The sequence below is a fragment of the Trypanosoma brucei genome, chromosome 10 (genome assembly GCF_000210295.1).
Source record: "Trypanosoma brucei gambiense DAL972 chromosome 10, complete sequence".
NCBI lineage: Eukaryota > Euglenozoa > Kinetoplastea > Trypanosomatida > Trypanosomatidae > Trypanosoma > Trypanosoma brucei.
Window position 1 is genome coordinate 1,465,168 of NC_026743.1, and position 19,765 is coordinate 1,484,932.

Below are 19,765 nucleotides of genomic sequence, written 5' to 3' on the forward strand. Positions count from 1 at the left end.
ATCTTATTTCGGTTGAGAGAAATGGCTTCTGTTAGACGGGCCGGCAGCGCTTCAGCGGCTCGAAAGAGAGCGCGACGAAACGGACAAAAGGAAAAATGGAACTACGCCTTAGTGCCAAGATGAGTCTCCCGAAACTTCTTTTGCCCACTTGAGGGGGCTCAAAGCTACCTTCAGTTGTTGTATTTACTTCCTCTAACCCCCTGAAAAGTCTCCATCGCCTTCGACAACCCCGTTATTTCCATATATGAATATTTCCACGACGAATGCAGAAGCGCCTGGGGCAGCCTAACTGATGCGCTTGGAGAAAACGAAACGGTAAGAAGAACAGTAGCAGAGTACGAGTACATTACCTAAGGAAGGGGAAACGAGACTGAAGCAGTGGAAGGAAGAGAGAAGGGGAAGGGAAGGGAAGGGATGGGGTGGGGGAACACAACAACAACACCCGTCACACCCCACACCCTCGAACTGCTACCATCCCCTCCTCCTCCAGCAAACGCTCCAAGTGATAGAAATAAGAGCTAATTCAGGTCGATGCATCATCACTCCTCAACGTCAGGGGGTTGCTCGTGTAATTCATCATCATCCTCTTCGTTGTCGGCAACGGCGGGGATGTCTTCTGGGCGCGTCTTAAACCCATCCAGATACTTGCGCGCCTCTTCTTCCGTGAGAATAGTAAAGGGGGTGCCCTTTCCTACAATGGCAATGGTGGTGTTTTTAATGTTCAGTTCTACACCACCAGAGGTCGCCGCGCCAAGAGCCCTCAACGCATGCATAACCAACTCGTCCAAATCACACGCGGGAAACCCTCTAAAGTGCCTCTCCAAGTAGGTACGTGCTGCCTGAGAACGCAACCCCATCGCGGTTGCCTTAAAATCAAACACATCACCTGAGGGCACCGTTTGGTAAAGGCGTGGCCCCTGGCGATCATAACCGGCAATTAAGAGACCGACACCAAAGGGACGCTTACCCGCAAATTGAATGTGGCGCTGGTGCTTCGCGCCCACTATGTCAGCAAGCATAACAAGTGGAGCGTCGCTATCGTGCATGTAGCGATAATTCATACATTCTGTACGTAGAAAACGAGAGAGCGCACGGCCGTCTGCCACGAGGCCACTGATTGCCATACCAACGTGCTCATCCAATTTGAATGCCTTCTCTTGATAGGATGATAGCCCTGACACGGGATTGCGTTTCAAGGCCGTGAGTACGACATAATCGGCGCCCTTAACTCCAACCGCAGCGGAGCCATTGTTCACCGCCTCATTTGCGTATTCCACTTGAAACAACCTCCCGGTGGGGCTCCACGTGGTGGTATCCGTGTCGTACTGGTTTTTAAACATTTTGCCTCCTTCGCCAAACTTTCAGTGGGACCCAATTCTTTCTTTTTTATTATTCTGCTATCTATCCCCTTTTTTGTGTGTTTTGGCGTTTCTCTTCTCAGTTTCTATGTCACCTCACCTATATCGAATGATGGAGCTCCTGGAAATCCAATTACTTTCGTATATTTTATTGCCTTGTACCACAAAGTTCCTCCTGCTTGTCCTCTTCCTGACGCTTAAAAGTAGGGGACTTTATTTGCCTTTCTCCCGTCAACAGTTGCTTTTGTAGATTGTGAAAGTTCTTAAATAATTGTGTTTAGCATATATATATATATATATATATATATATATAGGCGTGTGTGTACACGTGTGCATCAAATACATAATGAAAGAAACGAAGAAAAGAGCGATTAAGTTAACCTCTCAGTTGCGCAGAGTGACAGGTGATATAATGACATCGACTAAAGCAAATGAACACAAACACAAACACCGTCAAGTGGACATCCGCAAGAGAAAATGCGTGACCTCCACTTGTGCGAATGTGTATGGGCAAGTGGATACGAAAAGGATAGAGAAAGAGACGCATGTAAGTAAATATTGGAATATTTTCGCGTATTTCAGCAAGCAATAGCAGCAAAGCAGGCTTCCTTCATTTGTCTTTTCCTCTTCCCCTAGGTCCATCTCACGACCTTTCTCTCTCTCTCTCGTTTGAAGTGAGAAAATTTTATTCAATGTAAAAAATGGGAAAGAGAGGGGAGGAAAACAAATAATAATGGAAGACCGTGGAAGAGCACATTTTTTTTTCTTTTGAAAAAAAAAGAGAACAGAAGTGGTCACCACAACCAAGCACCACAATATGTACAAAAAGAAAAAACACACGCTTGTTAAGTACACTTTATTTTTGTTTGTTCGTTTTTTTTAACCTTTTAAAGTTTCTTCTGGTTTACGTTTCTCCCTTTCCCTCCACTACCTCTCCTCTCCCTGGGGAAGTAATTCAATCCATCTTATATTATCTCATTTTTCCTTCCCCCTCCCAGTTGTTTTTCCTTTTATTTATTTGCTAACGTTCATTTCTGTCTGTCCCCTTTACTTCACTCCTTTTTTTTTGTTCCGTTTCCCTTTATCATACCGGGAGTTGACTCCTCAACTTATTTATAGCCACGAGGTGACAATCCGAGAAAACAACCCAAACACACACGTTTCTGTTCGCCGCATTTTCTTTCGCGGCACTCAAAAATCACACGTAACTGAAAAATACACACACACATATCTGAACCAATAAATTAACACAGAAAACAAAGACACACACAAAAACATAAATATATACAAATACATCAAATATTTATATAAGTGTATATATTTCCCTCCATTTCCCTTATTCTCCTTCTCCCTCAAAAAAAAAAAAACTTTACTCCACCCCACACCCCTGAGCGTATTCGCTTTCTCCCTTTTGTTTGTCTGGTTATTTTTTTTTTCCGTTGTTTGTTGTTTCGCCATAATTACCCCTCTTTCTTCCTAATTTCCACACCCTATTATATTTTTGTTTTTCATCAACTTAATTTATTACGTCGTGTCTCATTTTCTCGTCAGGGAGAAGGGAGAGAGGGAAGGAGGAAAGAAATGAAAGGAAAAGCAAAGGATGCCACCACACATCCGTAACAAATGGAAGCAGAGTTACTCAAAATAGAAGAAAAAGAACAAAAGCAGCATTGGAAAGACGTGAGGGTGGGGTAAATTTTTTTCGAAAAAATAATAAAGAAGAAAGTGAATAAAATGAAAGGGTTAAACAAAAAGATGAGCAAAGGGTACATTCCCATCAGATGGAAATAGTTACAGAATAATGATAAACCACCCCACAAATAAGGAGGGAGGGGGAAAAAACGAAAAGGGAAGGGACGGGAGGGACGGCAGGGAAAAGAGTTGCTGCTACTGCAGCCCTTTTCCCCCCTTTTCTTTTTATTATTAGTCTTCAGACATTTTCTCTTCCCAATTTGTGCGCATGTGAAGGGGCATTTAAATGGATGTAACAATGATGGCACCGGGTGATGGAGAATCGCTGGCGTCATGTTTCGGGTTTTTTGCCTTTGTGACTACTTTTGTTGTTATTATGATTGCTTTTAGTTGTTGTCCTTGCTGTCGTGTCTATATTTCCCCCTTTCATTCTTTTTGGTTCACATTTTCCACTAAATCTCCCACAATTATATTCTTTCCCTTTCATCCATGATAACACGGAAATTTCAGAGAGGGAAAATAAAACAAAAACAAAAAAGAAAGGATGCCCTTATCCACTCTTTCCTTCCTCTTTTCTTTATTTCATTCCGTTATTATTTCCCATTCATAGAGATATGCAACATCCCTTTTCCTTTCCCCCATTACTTCTCCTTCAGTACATCTTCTTAACAACTTCCATATCCCTTGAAATCCCACGTGTTCTCAGAAACAGTCCCTTTTTATATTAAAACAACAATCCTTTCATCGTTTTATCATCAATTATTGCTTTCGTCACACATCCTTCACATCCCCCTTGCGCATCCCACCCCTCCCCCAAAATCCTTCCTGCTTCGCATTCACTAACCACAATTATTATAACCATAATAACCTTCACTGGGGTTCTCCGCCTCAGCGACGGCACCGAAAGGAGCACACACGTGTGTGTGTGTGTGTGTTTTTTTTTTGTTGGTGTTGTTGTTGCTATTTCTTCCCCTCCACCTACTCACCCTTTTCTCCTCCCATCTCCCTTCCCTGTGTTTCTTTTGTCCTTTTGGGCTCAGTATGGCATCATGTTAGGGTTTCCCATCCCTCCAGCATATCCCTGACCGGGCACACCACCGTAGCCCGGTTGCGGGTGGATGTTCACATTATGCATCGGAACTCCCATGGGCTGAGCTGGGCCTGCCTGAATCATCAGTGGGTCATTACCACCCGCATACCCAGGAACACCACCACGACGAGATCCATCTTTTGATGGCTGCATGCCGTCGTTAGCGCCCTTTTCCAAGCGTGATACCCGCTGAGTGAAGTCGTGGATGGCCTGAATGAGGTACGGCATGGCAATATTGATACGGTTGTTTAGCCAAGCCTTCTCAAGAACCACGTCCGGAGACAAGTAGTCATAGCAGGCGTAAAGGCAGGAAACGAATGAATCTGGTCGTTCAACTGCAAAGAAGTCAAGAAGTTCCTCCACAACCTTTGGATCGGCGCTTTCGACAGCCGTGTCAATGGCCTCCTGGAAGAGCTTATTCTCCTTGGCCACCGCAAGGGCGTGGTCAAAGGCCTTGTGACGGCGGTGGAGGAAGAGAGCAATCTTGCGGAACTCAAACAACTCCATCTTCTCCAGCCGTGCGCTCAACTCCACAGAGTCGAAGTTGTTGTAGTTCTCTACAGAGTTACGTAAGGCCACAAAATTTTCTTCCTCCACGTACAGATCGTTCAGAGCATCGTTGATCAACCGGGAGTTGCGCGGTTGTGCGGATTCGAGGTATGGCAGAATCAGGTGAATCGGGGCAACATTTTTCACCTCACGGAGCACACGGTCGGGGTCAAGCACCTTGAACATGCTCGTCAGAAAGTCGCACAGGTTTTGAGGGCACGTATTGACGTAGAACGAAATCGCGTTATATACAAAATCGCTAGCACCCAGATGGCTTGCAACGTCCTTGAACACATCATGATCGAAGGCATCAGCAAAATGACACATCATCGTCTTCGCCGCAGCCAACCAGTCCTCGTTGCCGACGTGGAGCACACGCAGGGCCAACCAGTGGTGGTATTCCTCGCAAACGGAGATCAACTTGTGTGCGTTAATCTTCTTTGAGTACATGTGCACGTGCTCCAAGAGTTTCTCGGGTTTATACTTGGCAAGCTGTAGTCCCATTTCAGTGAAAATGCCCATGTGCGCGCCAGAGTTAGTTGAGGCACTCTTGAGAACAGCGAACAGTTCATCATAAAGACCGTATGCCTCGTACCGGTTCACGACATCTTGCAGAGATTCCACCTGTAGAACGAGGGGAACCGCGCAAATAGCAGCAAGCCTTACATCGTTGGCCTCAATACAGGCATGGTTAACCGCATCCCATGTGCTGCGGGACTGGGCCTTCTGCGCAGCGTCCACAGCCTCAGCAAGGTTGTTCATGCGCACAAGCGTAAGGGCCAATTTATGGAAGTTCATGCTCATGGAGTAGAGCAGACGCGCTGAATCATAGTACCCATCTTCAAAGCACTTGTCAGCCACAGGTTGAATCTGTACATTGTGCGTGTTTTGCAGCAACTCTTCCAATTCTGACAGGCGTCCAGTTCTGGCGTACGTTAGCAACAAAACCGACTCAATCTTATTGTCGTTCGAAGTGGACTCCTGGCGTGCCATGTTGAGATACTTGACGAGGTCCCCGAATTGGTTACTGCGCTCCGCTGCAGCAGTGACAGCATCAACGTAGTTGGGATTCTTCGCGCGAATGAGGACCTCAATGGCTTCACGCACCTCACCGGCGGCGAGGAGGTATTCTCCCAAAACTGTCCATACAGCAGGTAGGTTGCACCTCTGAGCGTACAACCGACCACGAGGAAGGTCCTTCAAATCGCGGAGTAAAACGGTGGCAGCCTCCATCCTCATTTCAAACTTGTCATAAACGGTCATCGCTTCCTCGTGCAGCTCTGCTGCGGTAGCGATGCCAGCGATTTCCTTCGCATCGTAGCTGTCAAGAGTGGTTACATACTCCATAACCTTTCCCTTGGATGCGCGGACAGCGGACATAATAAGGAGATTCTCCAAATAGCGGTTCTTCCTAAAGCGGCCACGGACGACGATCTGATCTAGTATAGAGGTCAGTTCCTCCGTCAGCTCCGCATCCATAAACGCCTTCACAGTGGTGCTCACCTCCTCCGTTACCTCAGACTCGGGAAGTGCAGTTTGTTGAACCGCCTCAACGAGGCGGTCTCGGTTGATCGAGCTTTCCGTGAGCACAGACGCCCAAAGTGCAGGGTCCTGTTGTTTTACAAGGTAGCGAGCAAGTTGCTTCCACATGCCATTCTTCGATGTGATCTCAACCAGTTCGGTGCTCATCTTAGCCTTGCGATAAACCAAATAGGACAGGTTGGGGTCGCGATCCTCGCAGTACTTACCCATGACCACTGGATCGTAGTAGTCGTTCTCCTCAATGAACTTCTCGGGTAAGTTACCACTGATGACCAAGAGTTTTGCAATAGCATTATGAAGGGCGGTATCCGTCTTTTTTTCCGCAAGTCGGGCTTCCAACCAGGGTCCAATGAGGCGAAGCCGACTGCGCTCTTCAGCGACATCGACAAGTTCTGCGATCGGGCACATTGTACCCACTGAGTTTAGGATGTTCTTAATGAAGTCCTCTTGCACGTTACAGTCAATAAGCGCACCGACTACCGCGGGTGTTTTCAGCGGGTTGCGGCGCTGCACGTACTGCTCAATAAGAGCTTCATTGTTTGTGTCAATCAGATAACGAATCAGTTCATCAACAAAATTGTGCTGGTCACAGACGTTGATAAGGGGCCAAAGGTTTGTCATTTTCTTGTTCTTCAGGTAGTTCTTCGTGCGCTCAGGGTCATAACACGGGCTCTCACGTGTCATGCGCTCGAGTTCCTGCACCTGCCCAACTTCAGCCGCTGCCTCAATATAGCGGAAGTGCACCTCTGGATCACGAGTGTACGGTACCACAGCGCCAAGGTAATAATACAGAATATCAAACAGTTTCCGCTCGAGGAACACGTTAATTAGTTTGTCCGCACCGAGCGCTTCATTGTACTTTGTTGCAACCTGCACAATGATTTTGAAGTTCTGGTGATGGTTAGCAAGAAGGTCCTCTAGGCACTTCATGCTGTCTCCTGGGCTCAGTTTGCCGAAGAACTCGATAACCCAATCAGGGCTGAGCACTTGGGCATTAGAAAAGCAACGACGAATGTTAGCAAGGTTGTCAATGCCCGGGTCCATCCTCTGGGCCATTACATAGCACTCAATAGCGCGCTGTGGAAGGGAAGCGCGTTCACAGAGGGGCGCCAGCAACATGGCATCAAAGTGAACACACACACCGCGAGCAAAGATCTTCTCCGCAACCGACGGATGGGAATGCTTCAGGTTAATCTCTAGAAGCTTCGTTTGGAGATCCTTTGTATTCTCTCCAGTGTTATCACGAAGGACTTCCAGAACGAACTCGGTTGCTTGCTGGATGTGCTGAGCGGTCACGAACATATCCACAACTTCGATGGGGTCAACGACAGGCGCGTCACCCATGTCACGGTGCAATACTTGCGCGAGGCCCACGGCACCTTGCGGATTGACGTGTATTGCGTTGTTCAAGATGACGCGCCAGTTGGGGGTGAACCCAGCGCGTTTGCAGTACTCAACAGCCTTCTGTGTCTCGTTGCGTTGAAGGAGGACACCAACAACCTTTGCGTGTGCCTCCGCCTTGTGGTAGATTTTGATGGCAAGCTCTGGGTCCGCCGCTGACATAAGATCACCAAGTTCCTCGGAGGCGGTTAGTTTGTCAGCAGCATACTGTTGCTTCACGTAGTCGACACCACCCTTCGGTATAACGGCACGGGCAAGTTCTGCTGACTCATGCGCGTTAAGAGTGGTTTCGGCAACTGCCACCTTAAAGTAGGTGGAGATTGCGGGCTGCTGCCCCGGAATCGGCGGCATAAGTTGGAAGCGAGAAAGAATATCGGGACCACGCAAGGCGTTGTTTGGTGCACGTAGGCATGTGCGCACCGCCTCTTCTATGTTCCCAGCACGAAGCTGGTTATCCAGCTGAACCCTGTACAGGTCATCCACACCTCCCAGGTTAGCAGAGCCGGCAATGCGAAGGGCCAGATCAGCATTTTGCAATTGGTTTTTCACAAAGGGAACGATCGTATTGTCGTTTGGAGACACGTGGAACACGGAGCCCGCGTTGTTCACGCACAGGATACCACCAGTCTTCGTGTAGGGTGTCCCGCAGAAAATGGTATTGTTTGGAAGTTGGTGAGTCTTAATGACCACTCCAGTGAAGAGGTCCATAAGCACCACGCTACCACGGCTTGTCACAACGGTGAGGAGTTTGTGTCGTGGTGAGACGTGTGTCGCAACGGGAAAGTCACCCTGAGCAAAGGGGACATCGATCATACGGCGCTGAACTGTGAGATCCGTTTTGGATCCTGTAGGAAGCTCCATGATCAAAATTTTCCCACCTGTGGAGGGGTTGTTCCAAGCGAGGCACATCAAATTGCATGAGCGTGGGTCTGTCGGGGTGTTGGTGGAAATGAATGTTCCACTGTGACCGTCAAGCACACGGCCACTATTGTTTTCGACGCTGAAGAGTTGTGTTTTCCCCACCATACCCTCGGCAGTTCGCATAACACCACAAAGCATCAACCACTTCTTCTGCTCATCTGTCTGGTAACTAAGAACCTGAAACGAGGCGTCAAACTCAGGGGCCCGCGAGAAGACCAACTGCGGTGGAGCATCGGCAGCTGTGTCCAGACTCCAGTGATACACTGCGGTATTAGAGACGATACCTACAGTGCGAGCATCAATCCAACACCAATAGACCACGTCCTCGTTGAACACAACCACCTTGAGACGATTAGCCGCGTCCACGTCGAATATCTGCAAGTTGCGGCCGCTGCGGAGTGCAAGAATCTTTGCCATAGGATTCATGATGGCTGACTCCGCATCACGTATACTGTTGCGCATGCTCTCCCGCTTCCCGAGATCCACGATAACAAGAGAGGTTTGACCATCAGGTTGCACATCGCGGATGCAAACGTACTTGTCGCTCTGCAGCGTCAGTGTCTTGAAGGAAATGGTTCCCGGTCTCAACCCACCAGAGACGGAGTTGAGTTGAAAGACCTCCGCAGAGGTTAGTGGATTATCCATCCTCGAGCTTTGTTAGTGTCTGTTCCTTTTCTTCTCACCCTTTGACGATTTTTTGGGGTTTCCCCTAGTTTGTCCTAATGACTCAGTTTACCCTTTTTTTTTTTCTCTTTACTCCCTTTATCTTCTTTTTGGTATTGTTGAAGAAAAGTGGTTCACTGACGGTCAAAACACTTCGCAGGTCTTGTTCTTCGCTTATGATACTTGGTTCCTCTTCTTTCCTTTTTGTTTCCTCTTACTCTTGCTTTTTATTATTTATTTTCTTTTTCCTTCCTCCTTCCCCTACTCTTCTCTTGTCCTCCTTTTTCCTCCTCTTTTTCCTTGTGTGTGTATGTGTGTTTCCCAAACTTTGCTTCTTCTATTGTCCTAATGTATAGCCACTGCTACTTTCACTTACGTTTCCCCTGAAGCAGTTTTTTTTTTTTTTTTGAGGGAGGGTTGCAGCGTGTAGATAAAGCAATCGAACTGACCTTTCTTCCGCGCGCTCGCACGTGTGGCACCGTCGATAATAGTGAACAAAAAAAGCGATGGGTTAAAGTATAAATAATGACAAAAACAAAATAAAGAGCAGATATTACAAGCAAACAAAAATACAAATTGACCTTCAATCGTTGACTCTCACTTCACGTTCCTTCGTTGTATTTTTCCCCCTTCACTCAGAAAAAAAAAAGTTTCCTCTCCTTCTTTTCTTTATATCTGGTTCTTCCGAAACAACGATAACAATGACGGCAATATGTATTATTATTAAGTTGTCAGTTCGCCGGACGAAGCAGCAAGTGGCGCGGCAAACCATACATGAAGTAGTGGTAGTAGAATGGGGGAAAAAAGGGAGGCGAGGAAAGCGGAAAGAGAAAAAAGTGAAGAAAAGTGAGACAGTTGAAAAAAAAAAAAAGCACCAGATGACACCACAGTAAACCTCTCGAAGTAACTCAAAGCAGAAAAGAAAGGGTGGACACTGTATGAAACAACATAAGGGAGTCGAGAACTGTTAACCCATCCTCAAATGCCCTCCTTCACTTATGTGTATCAAACACAAATTTCAATGTGCCTTCATTTAAAAAATTAAAAAAGAGAATTAGTTAACCGCATCGTAAATTAATCACTTTTTATATGCATCTGCAACACATATACAGGTACGTTAAAGTACATACACGAGTACATGTCTCCACACAGATGCACACACAAATGCACACACAAATGCACACACACAAATATATATATATATATATATAAACAAAATGTGTGTGAATACATGTGCTAGTAAAGCAGCAGCGGATCCCACCACTGTGAGATGTCGCTCCACTTTCGGTCCCCACTGCTTCCTTCCGGTCCCTCCCGATTGAAAACTCGCCACCCCGCCGCACTCGACTACACGGCTCCCGCACCGCGCCGCACCGCACACACCGCCACGCCCCCGCTAACTTTTACGGAATTCGTCAAAACACTCCGACATGCCGACACCTCCTGTAAAAAGTCGTCAAAAGACAAAACCGTCCGCCCCTCTTGGAGGGACACAACAGCCAACCTCCACCGCAACGAAAACGCAATTAAATAAATAAGCATATAAATAATGTCAAGAACAAGGGAAGCCTCCCCTACGAGGCCACGCGCCACCAAACACAAGACACAAAACACACAATACAGCCAACCCCACCGCGAGACTGAACGGTAACATGCACTAACTACAGAAATCCCTACACCACTACGGTAAACTAAGCAATTCAAAACTGTACTCTAGAGCTTCATCGGCCGAACACACAGCCAAAAAAAAAAAAAAACGGATTTCCCCCTTTTTTTCCAAAACCATAAACAAAAACTTGCGTGAATAAATCCAAAAAGGAACGCCACGCGTGTGTTCACCCCCTGCCCAACGTCCATTACATTTTCCTTGAGCAATACATCATGAGACTCAACATAGGTATAAACATATTGATGTAAATATGTTTACATGCGAATATATTATCCTACTTCTCTTATGCATCTACATTTCAATGAATATCGGTCCCACCAACGTCACCTGCCCGAGTTCGACACAGGAAGCGACCAGCAAACCTTTACACAATGGATGAAAAGAGAAAAACAAACAAAAACAACTATCCGGTAACGTACCCCATTTTGTCACCTACCCCTTCCCCCGCTATTCCACCAAACAATAATAATGATAATCGTAAATAACAGAATTACACATCAGTTGATGTATAACAGCAACTGTGCGCAATAAAACTGCCGCAAATATCCATCCCCTCCCCTTTTCCCATCCCAACGGCCACCGCCCTTCCGTGAGTTATCAGACCGAATCAACGGCAACGGCAGCGGGAAAATATGGAAAAGAGAGGGATGAAATGAAACGAACGAGCGAATGGTGTGGAAACCTTGGGGAACAGTCATAATGAGTAACGAAGAAAAATTAGAAAAACGAAGTAAACGAAAAGACCGAACGGCTTCTGGGAGGTCAATAACGAAAAAAAAAACAGTTCAAGGAACCCGAGAATGGAAGAGGCAAAGGAAAAAAGAAAGGGAAAAGAAACAGGACAAAAAAGGAAAGAAAGAGAAAAAAATGCGCCAACACACAAAGCGGCAGAAGCAAGCACGCGCAAAGATAAGGCAAGCATGCGGTGCTATGCTCGAAGCGTACAAGCACTCGACATATGGACAGTTAAAGAAAATGGGCAGCGTTTTTGCGTTGTTTCGTTTTGTCTCTTCTTTGTATTGCGAAAAACAACAACAAAAATCTTACATTGCCCTTTTCGCTTTCGAGATTTTCTTTAGTTTGATATGTGCATATCTGAATCTCCTGTTTTCTGTGTTTTCGTTTCCTACTTTCATTTTTTTATTTGATATAGGTAGTTGGTGAGAACCCACTGGTGTTGCGCTTGCAGATCGTCCAAGTAAGGGTGAAACGAACCCGCGCGCCAACACGAGTGGACATGCACAGAAAGAGGGAAGGAAAGAAAGAAGTGCTTGAATATGCAAAAAAGGAAGAAAAGAGCAGGCAAATTGAATACCCATCCACATAAGAGGAAGTCTCCTCCACGGGGCATAAACTGCCTTTGCTCATCGATGTGCACACTTTTGAAGTATCGCATTCACCTCTCCAAGTGGTCCTGTTGCCTTCCAGCAGCGCACACCTCTTCTCATTGCCGTTTCACCATTCTTGACTCTCCACTCCTTTGACTTTTCCATCCCTCCTCTCCGCTCTATTCAACATAACGCCCTCACCTGTCCCTTTTATCACTCCCCTCCTCCCACCCACATCCAAATGTATTTACCGGCAATTTTCCTCCCACTCCTTCACACTCCATATTTCCTCCTTATCCCATCCCCACACTTTTCCTGCTTGTCAATCGCTACGTGACCCGTATATCAAAGTAGGTACGCAAATTCTTCGAGTGGTCACCAGCGAAGAGAAAAACACGCAAAGACGTAAACTCATGATTGCTCCTCCGCTTCATCCCGTGATGGTACGCTCAGCCACAACCTGTACCGGCAACCACACGCAAACAGACAAACGCGGAAAGTAACAAACACAAGAACTTACGCGTGCCATTTATGGGGTGATAAAATATGGAGGGTTGGAGACGTTTCAATATGTCTCCAAAGGAGGAGAGAAAAAGTAAAAAATAAATAACAAAAGAATGTGCCCAGTAATGGAGACAAAACCCTTAAGGGAACCACGAGCGAAGTGGGTAGACACCTCTCATTTTTCACGAAAACGATAGAATTACGGGACGCGACGTAGGGGAGTATTTTGATGTCCCCCACTCACCTTACGCCCCCCTCCAACGATCATGATATTGGAGAGCATTATAACGTTATTTCCCCCCTTTTAATTTTTTTACTTTTTTTGCTTTTTTTTTGCTTTTTTTTCCGTTTCGTCTCCTAATGTGGTTTATTTTACTATTTCCTCCCCCACTTCCTCCTCTCTTTTCCATCCATTTTACACGTTTAGTGAAGCTCAGACGTTGTAGCACTACAGTAAAATCCTTACATCCTAACAACTTACAAAACTGGAATGCTGTAATGTGTCATCCACCATCTGTTTACACTACGACCACTACCCACAACAAAAACAAAATGAAAAGCACAAATTATTGTTTCTTTATTACGGAACTCACAGACTCCACAAATATATAAGTACAGTCAAATCGGAGAAGAGTAGTGAGATGGCACCGCTTTATGGCGAAAGTATAGGTAGGCGTCGCGTGTTCACATTGCGAGGACGGACGGTACATCGGCACCCCTCCTTTACTATCAGTTACCTTATTTCACAGGGCAGGCACGGCTGAGGTGACCGGGTTGGCCACAGTTGAAGCAGGCGCGTCCACCACCAGCAGCAGCACCGCCAGCAGCAGCGTCAGCGGGGGCATTCGGGCACTCACGGGCAATATGACCCTCCTGTTGACAGTGGTAGCACGCACGGCCACCACCCATATTTCCGCCACGCATGTTGGGACACTCGCGGCTGAAATGACCGGGTTGACCGCAATTGTAACAGGCGCGTCCACCACCCATCGGAGCGCCACCCATCGGGCCACCACGCATGTTGGGACACTCGCGGCTGAAATGACCGGGTTGACCGCAATTGTAACAGGCGCGTCCACCACCCATCGGAGCGCCACCCATCGGGCCACCACGCATGTTGGGACACTCGCGGCTGAAATGACCGGGTTGACCGCAATTGTAACAGGCGCGTCCACCACCCATGGGTGCAGTCCGCGGTTGCTGGGGCAATCACGACTTAAGTGGTCGGGTTGGCCACAGGTGTAGCAGGCACGGTCGCCCCATTGCCCCTGGGGGAACGTTCGGACATTCCCTCGCAAAGTGGCCGGGCTGACCGCACCGGTGGCAGTTATTTCCGCCCTCAGCGCGGTGCCTTTTAGCAGTGGAAGCTTCGTCCGCCATTGTTCTTGCAAAGTTGGCTGAAAGTGTTTTAAAAACTTGAGGAAAGCTAGTTCTCCAGAAGGATGTGGAGGTGAAAGGGGACAGAAACGGAATAATGTAGAATGGTGCAGAAGCTACGCACGTACAAATTAGCAACGGTACAAAGAAAGGATGATAAAGTGGATGCTCTCCTCGCCGCTTAAAGAATTGTCACGTTTTCTTTATGCACACAATTGAGGGGGTTCCTTGGGGAAAGGACAGAGGCACACTCCCCGACTACACTCTTACGCGGATGCCTCCCCATCGGTTGAAAATTACCCACTCGAAGGACATCCCCTGACTTCCACTGGGTCGACGCACATCACATGGAGCACGTGGTGGCTGTCGTCGGCATCGTCTGCATGCCCTCAGAGGCAGGCAAATTAACGCGGCGTGAACTACAAACCTATACGATCCCCAAGTCAGCCATGAATGGTACCTTATGAATTTGCCCTCTTTCCTCTTCACTAACACAAAAAGAAAGGGGGAAAAGGGAAAAGGAACACTGTACTGCATCGGTAATACATAGAAGGATGAAAGTGCCCGCTAACGAGGAAATGCAACACTCGACACATCCGAAGTTATTTCAGCATGGTCCTCAGTAATTACAAAGAGGTTGCCGTGATAAGAGAAATGGGAAACCCCCATTTCAAGAAACACAGGCCCCCATGTGTGAAAAAAAAAAATCCTTTTTTTCGTTCATGTTTGTAAATTTCCTTTCCTCTCTCCGTCTTCTTACCTTTCTTTTTATTTATACCGAGGATACCTCACCCTCGCTTTCTACCACTACGTTCTTCGGCCCTCCAAGAAATTCTTACCTCCTGTCCCTCTTTCCTTTCATTAGTTATTTTTTCTTATACTTTCTCTTTCCTTCCCTTATTTATTTCTTAAAACTCTTTGCCAACGCTAACAAAGTGATGTTACGATCTACCTTCCTCTCATTCCATTCTCGAGTACTCCTCTTGCGCCCATCCAAAACAAAAAAAATAAGTAAAAAAAGGAGAAAAAAGAGAGTCTCTTCACACTCCCAGATTATTGTTTCTTTATTACGGATCCCACAGACTCCACAAATATATAAGTACAGTCAAATCGGAGAAGAGTAGTGAGATGGCACCGCTTTATGGCGAAAGTATAGGTAGGCGTCGCGTGTTCACATTGCGAGGACGGACGGTACATCGGCACCCCTCCTTTACTATCAGTTACCTTATTTCACAGGGCAGGCACGGCTGAGGTGACCGGGTTGGCCACAGTTGAAGCACGCGCGACCGCCAGCAGCAGCGTCAGCAGGGGCATTCGGGCACTCACGGGCAATATGACCCTCCTGTTGACAGTGGTAGCACGCACGGCCACCACCCATATTTCCACCAGAGCGCGCATTGGGGCAGTCGCGGCTGATGTGACCGGGGCGACCGCAGTTGTAGCATGAGCGTCCACCGCCCATATTTCCACCGGTGCGTGCATTGGGGCAGTCACGGCTGATGTGGTCAGGTTGACCGCAGTTGTAGCATGAGCGGCCACCGCCCATGTTTCCGCCAGAGCGCGCATTGGGGCACTCACGGCTCATGTGGCCAGGCTGACCGCAATTATAGCATGTGCGGGCGTTTGACATCTGCATGTTATCAGCCATGATACTGTCTCGAAATCGGCGTATTGGGGTTTAGGAAACTTAAGAAAAACTAGGTTCTTAGAGGGATATTACGCCAAAAGTGAGTGGAAACGGTGTAAGATGTAGTATGGCAGCGCGACCACAGTAAAAACGATAAGCAGGAGTGCGCCGGTGGCGGTGGGTCGCCCTCGGGGGCGAATGAAATTTTCTTCAACACATAGTCAGATGAGGCCTTAAAAATGGGAGTCAGGGACGTTCTGCGAAAGCATTCGGTGATAAGATGCACCTCTCATCAACGCAGGAACAGTCGTGTGGGGAAGTGCCTTCCGACTTGCAGCTCCTTTCATTTCTTCACGGCACCGCTTATTCACCCCACCCCCTTCCACACACAAAACATCCCATTAGGGTACTATTTTCCTCCCTATACTCCCTCCTGGTTGCCTCGAAAACTCCCCCTTTCTACACCGACGACCCACAGACATCTCCTCACGAGTCGTGTCCTATGCACTCTGAGAAGAATAACGGTCATACAGTTTGGTTTGGTCATCCCGCGATATCTGAGTCCATCCTTTCGGGTGAACATGATAAACAGTCACAATGCCACCAGAGGCACCGTCACGATACGTCGCGTGGAAGATTGAGCGGCGCGCCAGGTCACATGCCTCCTCAACAGTGAGGTTCTTCCGGTAGCCCTGGTCAAGCACACCATAGGCATAAATGGAACCGGATCCCACACTAAAAATTTCATGCTTTACACGCGTGCCCTTGTCGTCCACGTAATAAAGGGACGGCCCAAACTGATCCCAACCAGCCACCATTGTTCCCATAGATAGCCCGTGGTTGCGGTATTGGTAGGTTATATTTGCCAGAATCTTGCTTGCGGCTGCTACAGAGATACGACAGTTGTTACGTAGCTCCCACAGGCGGCACTCCATGCCGAGAACGCGCTCCCAGTACTGGCAATCTGCTGCACCACCAGCCATCGTACCAAGAAGATATTCGTTTATCTCCAGTACCTTCATAACCGTTTGAGAAGAAATATACTGGCCGGATGAGGCACGGGAGTCAACGGCAATAATTATCCCACCGTCAAAGTGAAACCCCAGTGTTGTGGTGCCTTTTTTCATGTCAAGTTTAGGAACACTGCGCGGCACTGGACACGGTAACATGAGTTTCCATATGCGTCTGTCAGAGTTGATGCAGTTGCTTGTGCAAAGCGGATCCCTCGTAAGTTCTTCTCCACTGTAGGGCATCACGCTGAAATCGTCCGTGCGATCAGCACTCACTCCAAGGGGATTATTCAAACCTAGAGCAGATCCATCTTCAGCTGCATCGTTTACACCGGGAATGTTATGCCAAGTGAAAGGACCGATGCGAGGGCAATCCTTCAGGGAGAACTCCGAGCGGAGAACACTTTCAAAATCTGCCAACATCACCCCCAACCGTTTCTTTCGTGGTGTAGCGAATCAATATGTACACCTAAGGATAGGCACGTATGTCTGTATACACGTGGGTTTCCTTCAATGTCGCACAACCCTCACGCTTACCTGCTCGTTTGTTTGCTTGTTTAACTGCTTATTCTTCTTCACAGTTTGAAAAAGGGAGAGTGAAGGGCATTCTTAAGGTCGTACACCGAGGCAAAGAGGAAAAAATATCCAATGTGTGAACGAACATGTGAAAGGGCAAGTCAAACCCCGCATTAAACCCACACTGGAACCGACAAAATTAAGTCCAACAAACCTCCTCCACTCGCTCTCTCAACGCACAGCTACGATACAGAAGTGAATGTGCGCATTCACACCACCCCGCTACACTGAGGCACATGACAGTGAGACAGGGAAATGGCTAAGGAGAGAGCCATGCGCATAATGTCAAAAAATAGAGCAGACAGTGAATACACGCATACAAACAATTCTTTTTAAAACTTACAACAGAAGGTGACTAAAATGAAATTAAACAGCGGCCGTGATGTCTTCGATAATTCCCTCCTCGGCAGGAACCTCGCAGTTGCCGTCTACATGGTCGCCAGCAAAATCATCCGGCAACGGCGTGTCTCCTGTCTGGGGTCGAATAGAAACACGATCAAGCCACTCATCAGCAGCTGTTTTCAGCTCCTGCGAGTCAAAGCTCAGGGCATCCTTCACCTCCTCATACGTGAAGCCATCCAATTCCTCCAGTTCGCGTGGAGTGAGCTCACGGTATCTGGCGAGGCGACGGAGACGGGACACGCGCTGACGTCGGAAAAACGGCCAGTCACGCTCCACGAACTCCTTCCAAACGGCGCCAGTGTGCCGGGTATAATATGGGGGAACTGTCACCTCACGCAGCGACCCTACAGGAAGTCCTGAGAGTGAGAATGGCCCAAATGAAATGCGGCCACCTCGCTCTACCGTGCGACCCAGGTGCTGCATGAGGTGTGCCACAGGCATTACCTCGCCGCGCACCTTTACCTTCAGTGAGAAACGTGACTTCATCGCCGGATTCACAAAAAATTCCATGTTCTTGTACTGTTTGCCATTGATTGTAATGCCCTGAAAGTTTAGCTTGTGTGCCAGGACAGGGTCCACCGCTGGTCGTACACGCAGTAGGTAAGTCTGCTGGATCATGCATTTCGGGTTTTCGAGGAAACGGGAAAGCTCCCCGTCGTTTGTAAGAAGCAGCAGCCCGTGGGCTCGCATAGGAAGAGACCCAACGGGGACAAGGTGATCCATACCAAGTATCCGGGCATGCTTCGTAAATAATGCTCGACCAGCCACGTCATTCCTAGATACAATAACGTGTGCCGGCTTATGGTACATCCACAGCCTTGGTGGCGCAAACCGAAGGCGCCCACTGTGAGACGCCACATGAATATTATTCTCGGCTCGAACAAGACGGAATGGATTCCTTTCCACCACATTATCGACACGTACCTGACCACTGGCAATTACCGCAAGCGCTTCGCGGCGGCTACAAAACCCCGCACGTGGTAAGCACCGAAGAAGATGAACGGAACCACCCGATGAAACCAACTTGCCCTCCCCTTGACTCGTAAGCCTCCGTGAAAAATCACTTACCGGATCATGGAGTGAGCCGCCGGGTACTAAATCGGCTGAACTGTGAATAATTTTTCCTGCGGCTGGGGACAGCACCTCTCCATCCTTCCACGGATCTGTTGAGGGCATCGCTATTTCTTCACCGCTTGGTGAACCGTCATGAGATCCGTCAGGAAAAAGGTCTGCCAAAGTGTCAGCTTGACCACCAAATGAACTTAGATCCTTAGCATCCAATACGTCGCACCGAGGAACGTTTTTTTTCAGCCTTCTTTGCACCTCCGAATCTGAAAGCAGTTTTAGCCTAGAGGGAAGATACGTGTCGTTTCGATCTTCACGAAGTTTCTCTGCCTTAAGTTCCATCAACCTCTCCTTCAACATATCCGTAAGCTGCACAGGGGTATCACCGTACGCATTACCTTCCCCCTGTTCCGGCTCAATTGTGGGGTCGGCTGGGGAGACGTTACTTTCTTCTGCAACGGCAAAGCCGTGATCTTTGGGGTTCGCGCCGGACAACTGAAGCACATCGGGCGATAAAGCGTTTAGCCGTGTGCGGCTGTCAGAGGGTGAACCTCTCCACTGCAGACATTCTGATTGTCTTTTCACATCGCTACGTATGTCGAAACTCCCTTCATCGAAGAATGATGGTGCAGCGCCTTTTTCCTCCCTTGGAGGGGCGTACCCGTCAACATTCCTGGTGCGTGTGATATCCTTCCACGTTTGCTTTCTCCGCTCATCTGCCGAGTAACGGGTGGTTGGGGCCTTCTTAATGTGTGACATGGCAACCGGGAAGTGTCGCTCCACATCCTGAAGTTTCTCCGCATCTGCTACGTCCACACTTCGCTGCAGGGCCGCTGCCGACGAAGATACACCTTTCTTCTTAGGAAACCAATGTTTTACCTTTCGCTCCTTACTACCAGTGCTGTTGACCGGTCGCCGCTGAACGCACGGCAGTACGACGAGCAGTGGCAGACTGACACGGCGCATTCACTACAACACCTATCAACCTCGC

At 48.0% G+C, this 19,765-nt stretch overlaps 9 protein-coding genes across 9 annotated transcripts; 2 read left to right on the forward strand and 7 right to left on the reverse strand.

Annotated features, from left to right (window-relative positions):
* Positions 1 to 539: 539 nt before the first annotated feature.
* On the reverse strand, positions 540 to 1,340 carry TbgDal_X7380 (20S proteasome subunit alpha-6, putative; the record flags this gene model as incomplete). Its single annotated transcript, XM_011779611.1, has 1 exon — positions 540 to 1,340. One exon carries the CDS (start codon positions 1,338 to 1,340, stop codon positions 540 to 542), a length of 801 nt encoding a protein of 266 aa, XP_011777913.1.
* Positions 1,341 to 2,905: 1,565 nt separating this feature from the next.
* Positions 2,906 to 3,385, reverse strand: TbgDal_X7390 (hypothetical protein, unlikely; the record flags this gene model as incomplete). The annotated part of the gene is made up of 1 exon (XM_011779612.1): positions 2,906 to 3,385. One exon carries the CDS (start codon positions 3,383 to 3,385, stop codon positions 2,906 to 2,908), a length of 480 nt encoding a protein of 159 aa, XP_011777914.1.
* Positions 3,386 to 4,086: 701 nt separating this feature from the next.
* TbgDal_X7400 (clathrin heavy chain, putative) lies at positions 4,087 to 9,198 on the reverse strand (the record flags this gene model as incomplete). The annotated part of the gene is made up of 1 exon (XM_011779613.1): positions 4,087 to 9,198. One exon carries the CDS (start codon positions 9,196 to 9,198, stop codon positions 4,087 to 4,089), a length of 5,112 nt encoding a protein of 1,703 aa, XP_011777915.1.
* A 2,356-nt stretch (positions 9,199 to 11,554) lies between these two features.
* Positions 11,555 to 12,049, forward strand: TbgDal_X7410 (hypothetical protein, unlikely; the record flags this gene model as incomplete). The annotated part of the gene is made up of 1 exon (XM_011779614.1): positions 11,555 to 12,049. The coding sequence occupies one exon, from the start codon at positions 11,555 to 11,557 to the stop codon at positions 12,047 to 12,049; it is 495 nt and encodes a 164-aa protein (XP_011777916.1).
* Positions 12,050 to 13,455: 1,406 nt separating this feature from the next.
* On the reverse strand, positions 13,456 to 14,097 carry TbgDal_X7420 (universal minicircle sequence binding protein,putative; the record flags this gene model as incomplete). The annotated part of the gene is given in 3 exon segments (XM_011779615.1): positions 13,456 to 13,899; positions 13,899 to 14,006; positions 14,005 to 14,097. Coding segments are annotated over 3 exon segments (645 nt in total).
* A 686-nt stretch (positions 14,098 to 14,783) lies between these two features.
* On the forward strand, positions 14,784 to 15,218 carry TbgDal_X7430 (hypothetical protein, unlikely; the record flags this gene model as incomplete). The annotated part of the gene is made up of 1 exon (XM_011779616.1): positions 14,784 to 15,218. One exon carries the CDS (start codon positions 14,784 to 14,786, stop codon positions 15,216 to 15,218), a length of 435 nt encoding a protein of 144 aa, XP_011777918.1.
* Positions 15,219 to 15,319: 101 nt separating this feature from the next.
* Positions 15,320 to 15,742, reverse strand: TbgDal_X7440 (predicted zinc finger protein; the record flags this gene model as incomplete). Its single annotated transcript, XM_011779617.1, has 1 exon — positions 15,320 to 15,742. One exon carries the CDS (start codon positions 15,740 to 15,742, stop codon positions 15,320 to 15,322), a length of 423 nt encoding a protein of 140 aa, XP_011777919.1.
* A 479-nt stretch (positions 15,743 to 16,221) lies between these two features.
* On the reverse strand, positions 16,222 to 17,154 carry TbgDal_X7450 (proteasome beta 5 subunit, putative; the record flags this gene model as incomplete). Its single annotated transcript, XM_011779618.1, has 1 exon — positions 16,222 to 17,154. The coding sequence occupies one exon, from the start codon at positions 17,152 to 17,154 to the stop codon at positions 16,222 to 16,224; it is 933 nt and encodes a 310-aa protein (XP_011777920.1).
* Positions 17,155 to 17,673: 519 nt separating this feature from the next.
* On the reverse strand, positions 17,674 to 19,740 carry TbgDal_X7460 (tRNA pseudouridine synthase A, putative; the record flags this gene model as incomplete). The annotated part of the gene is made up of 1 exon (XM_011779619.1): positions 17,674 to 19,740. One exon carries the CDS (start codon positions 19,738 to 19,740, stop codon positions 17,674 to 17,676), a length of 2,067 nt encoding a protein of 688 aa, XP_011777921.1.
* Positions 19,741 to 19,765: the final 25 nt, after the last annotated feature.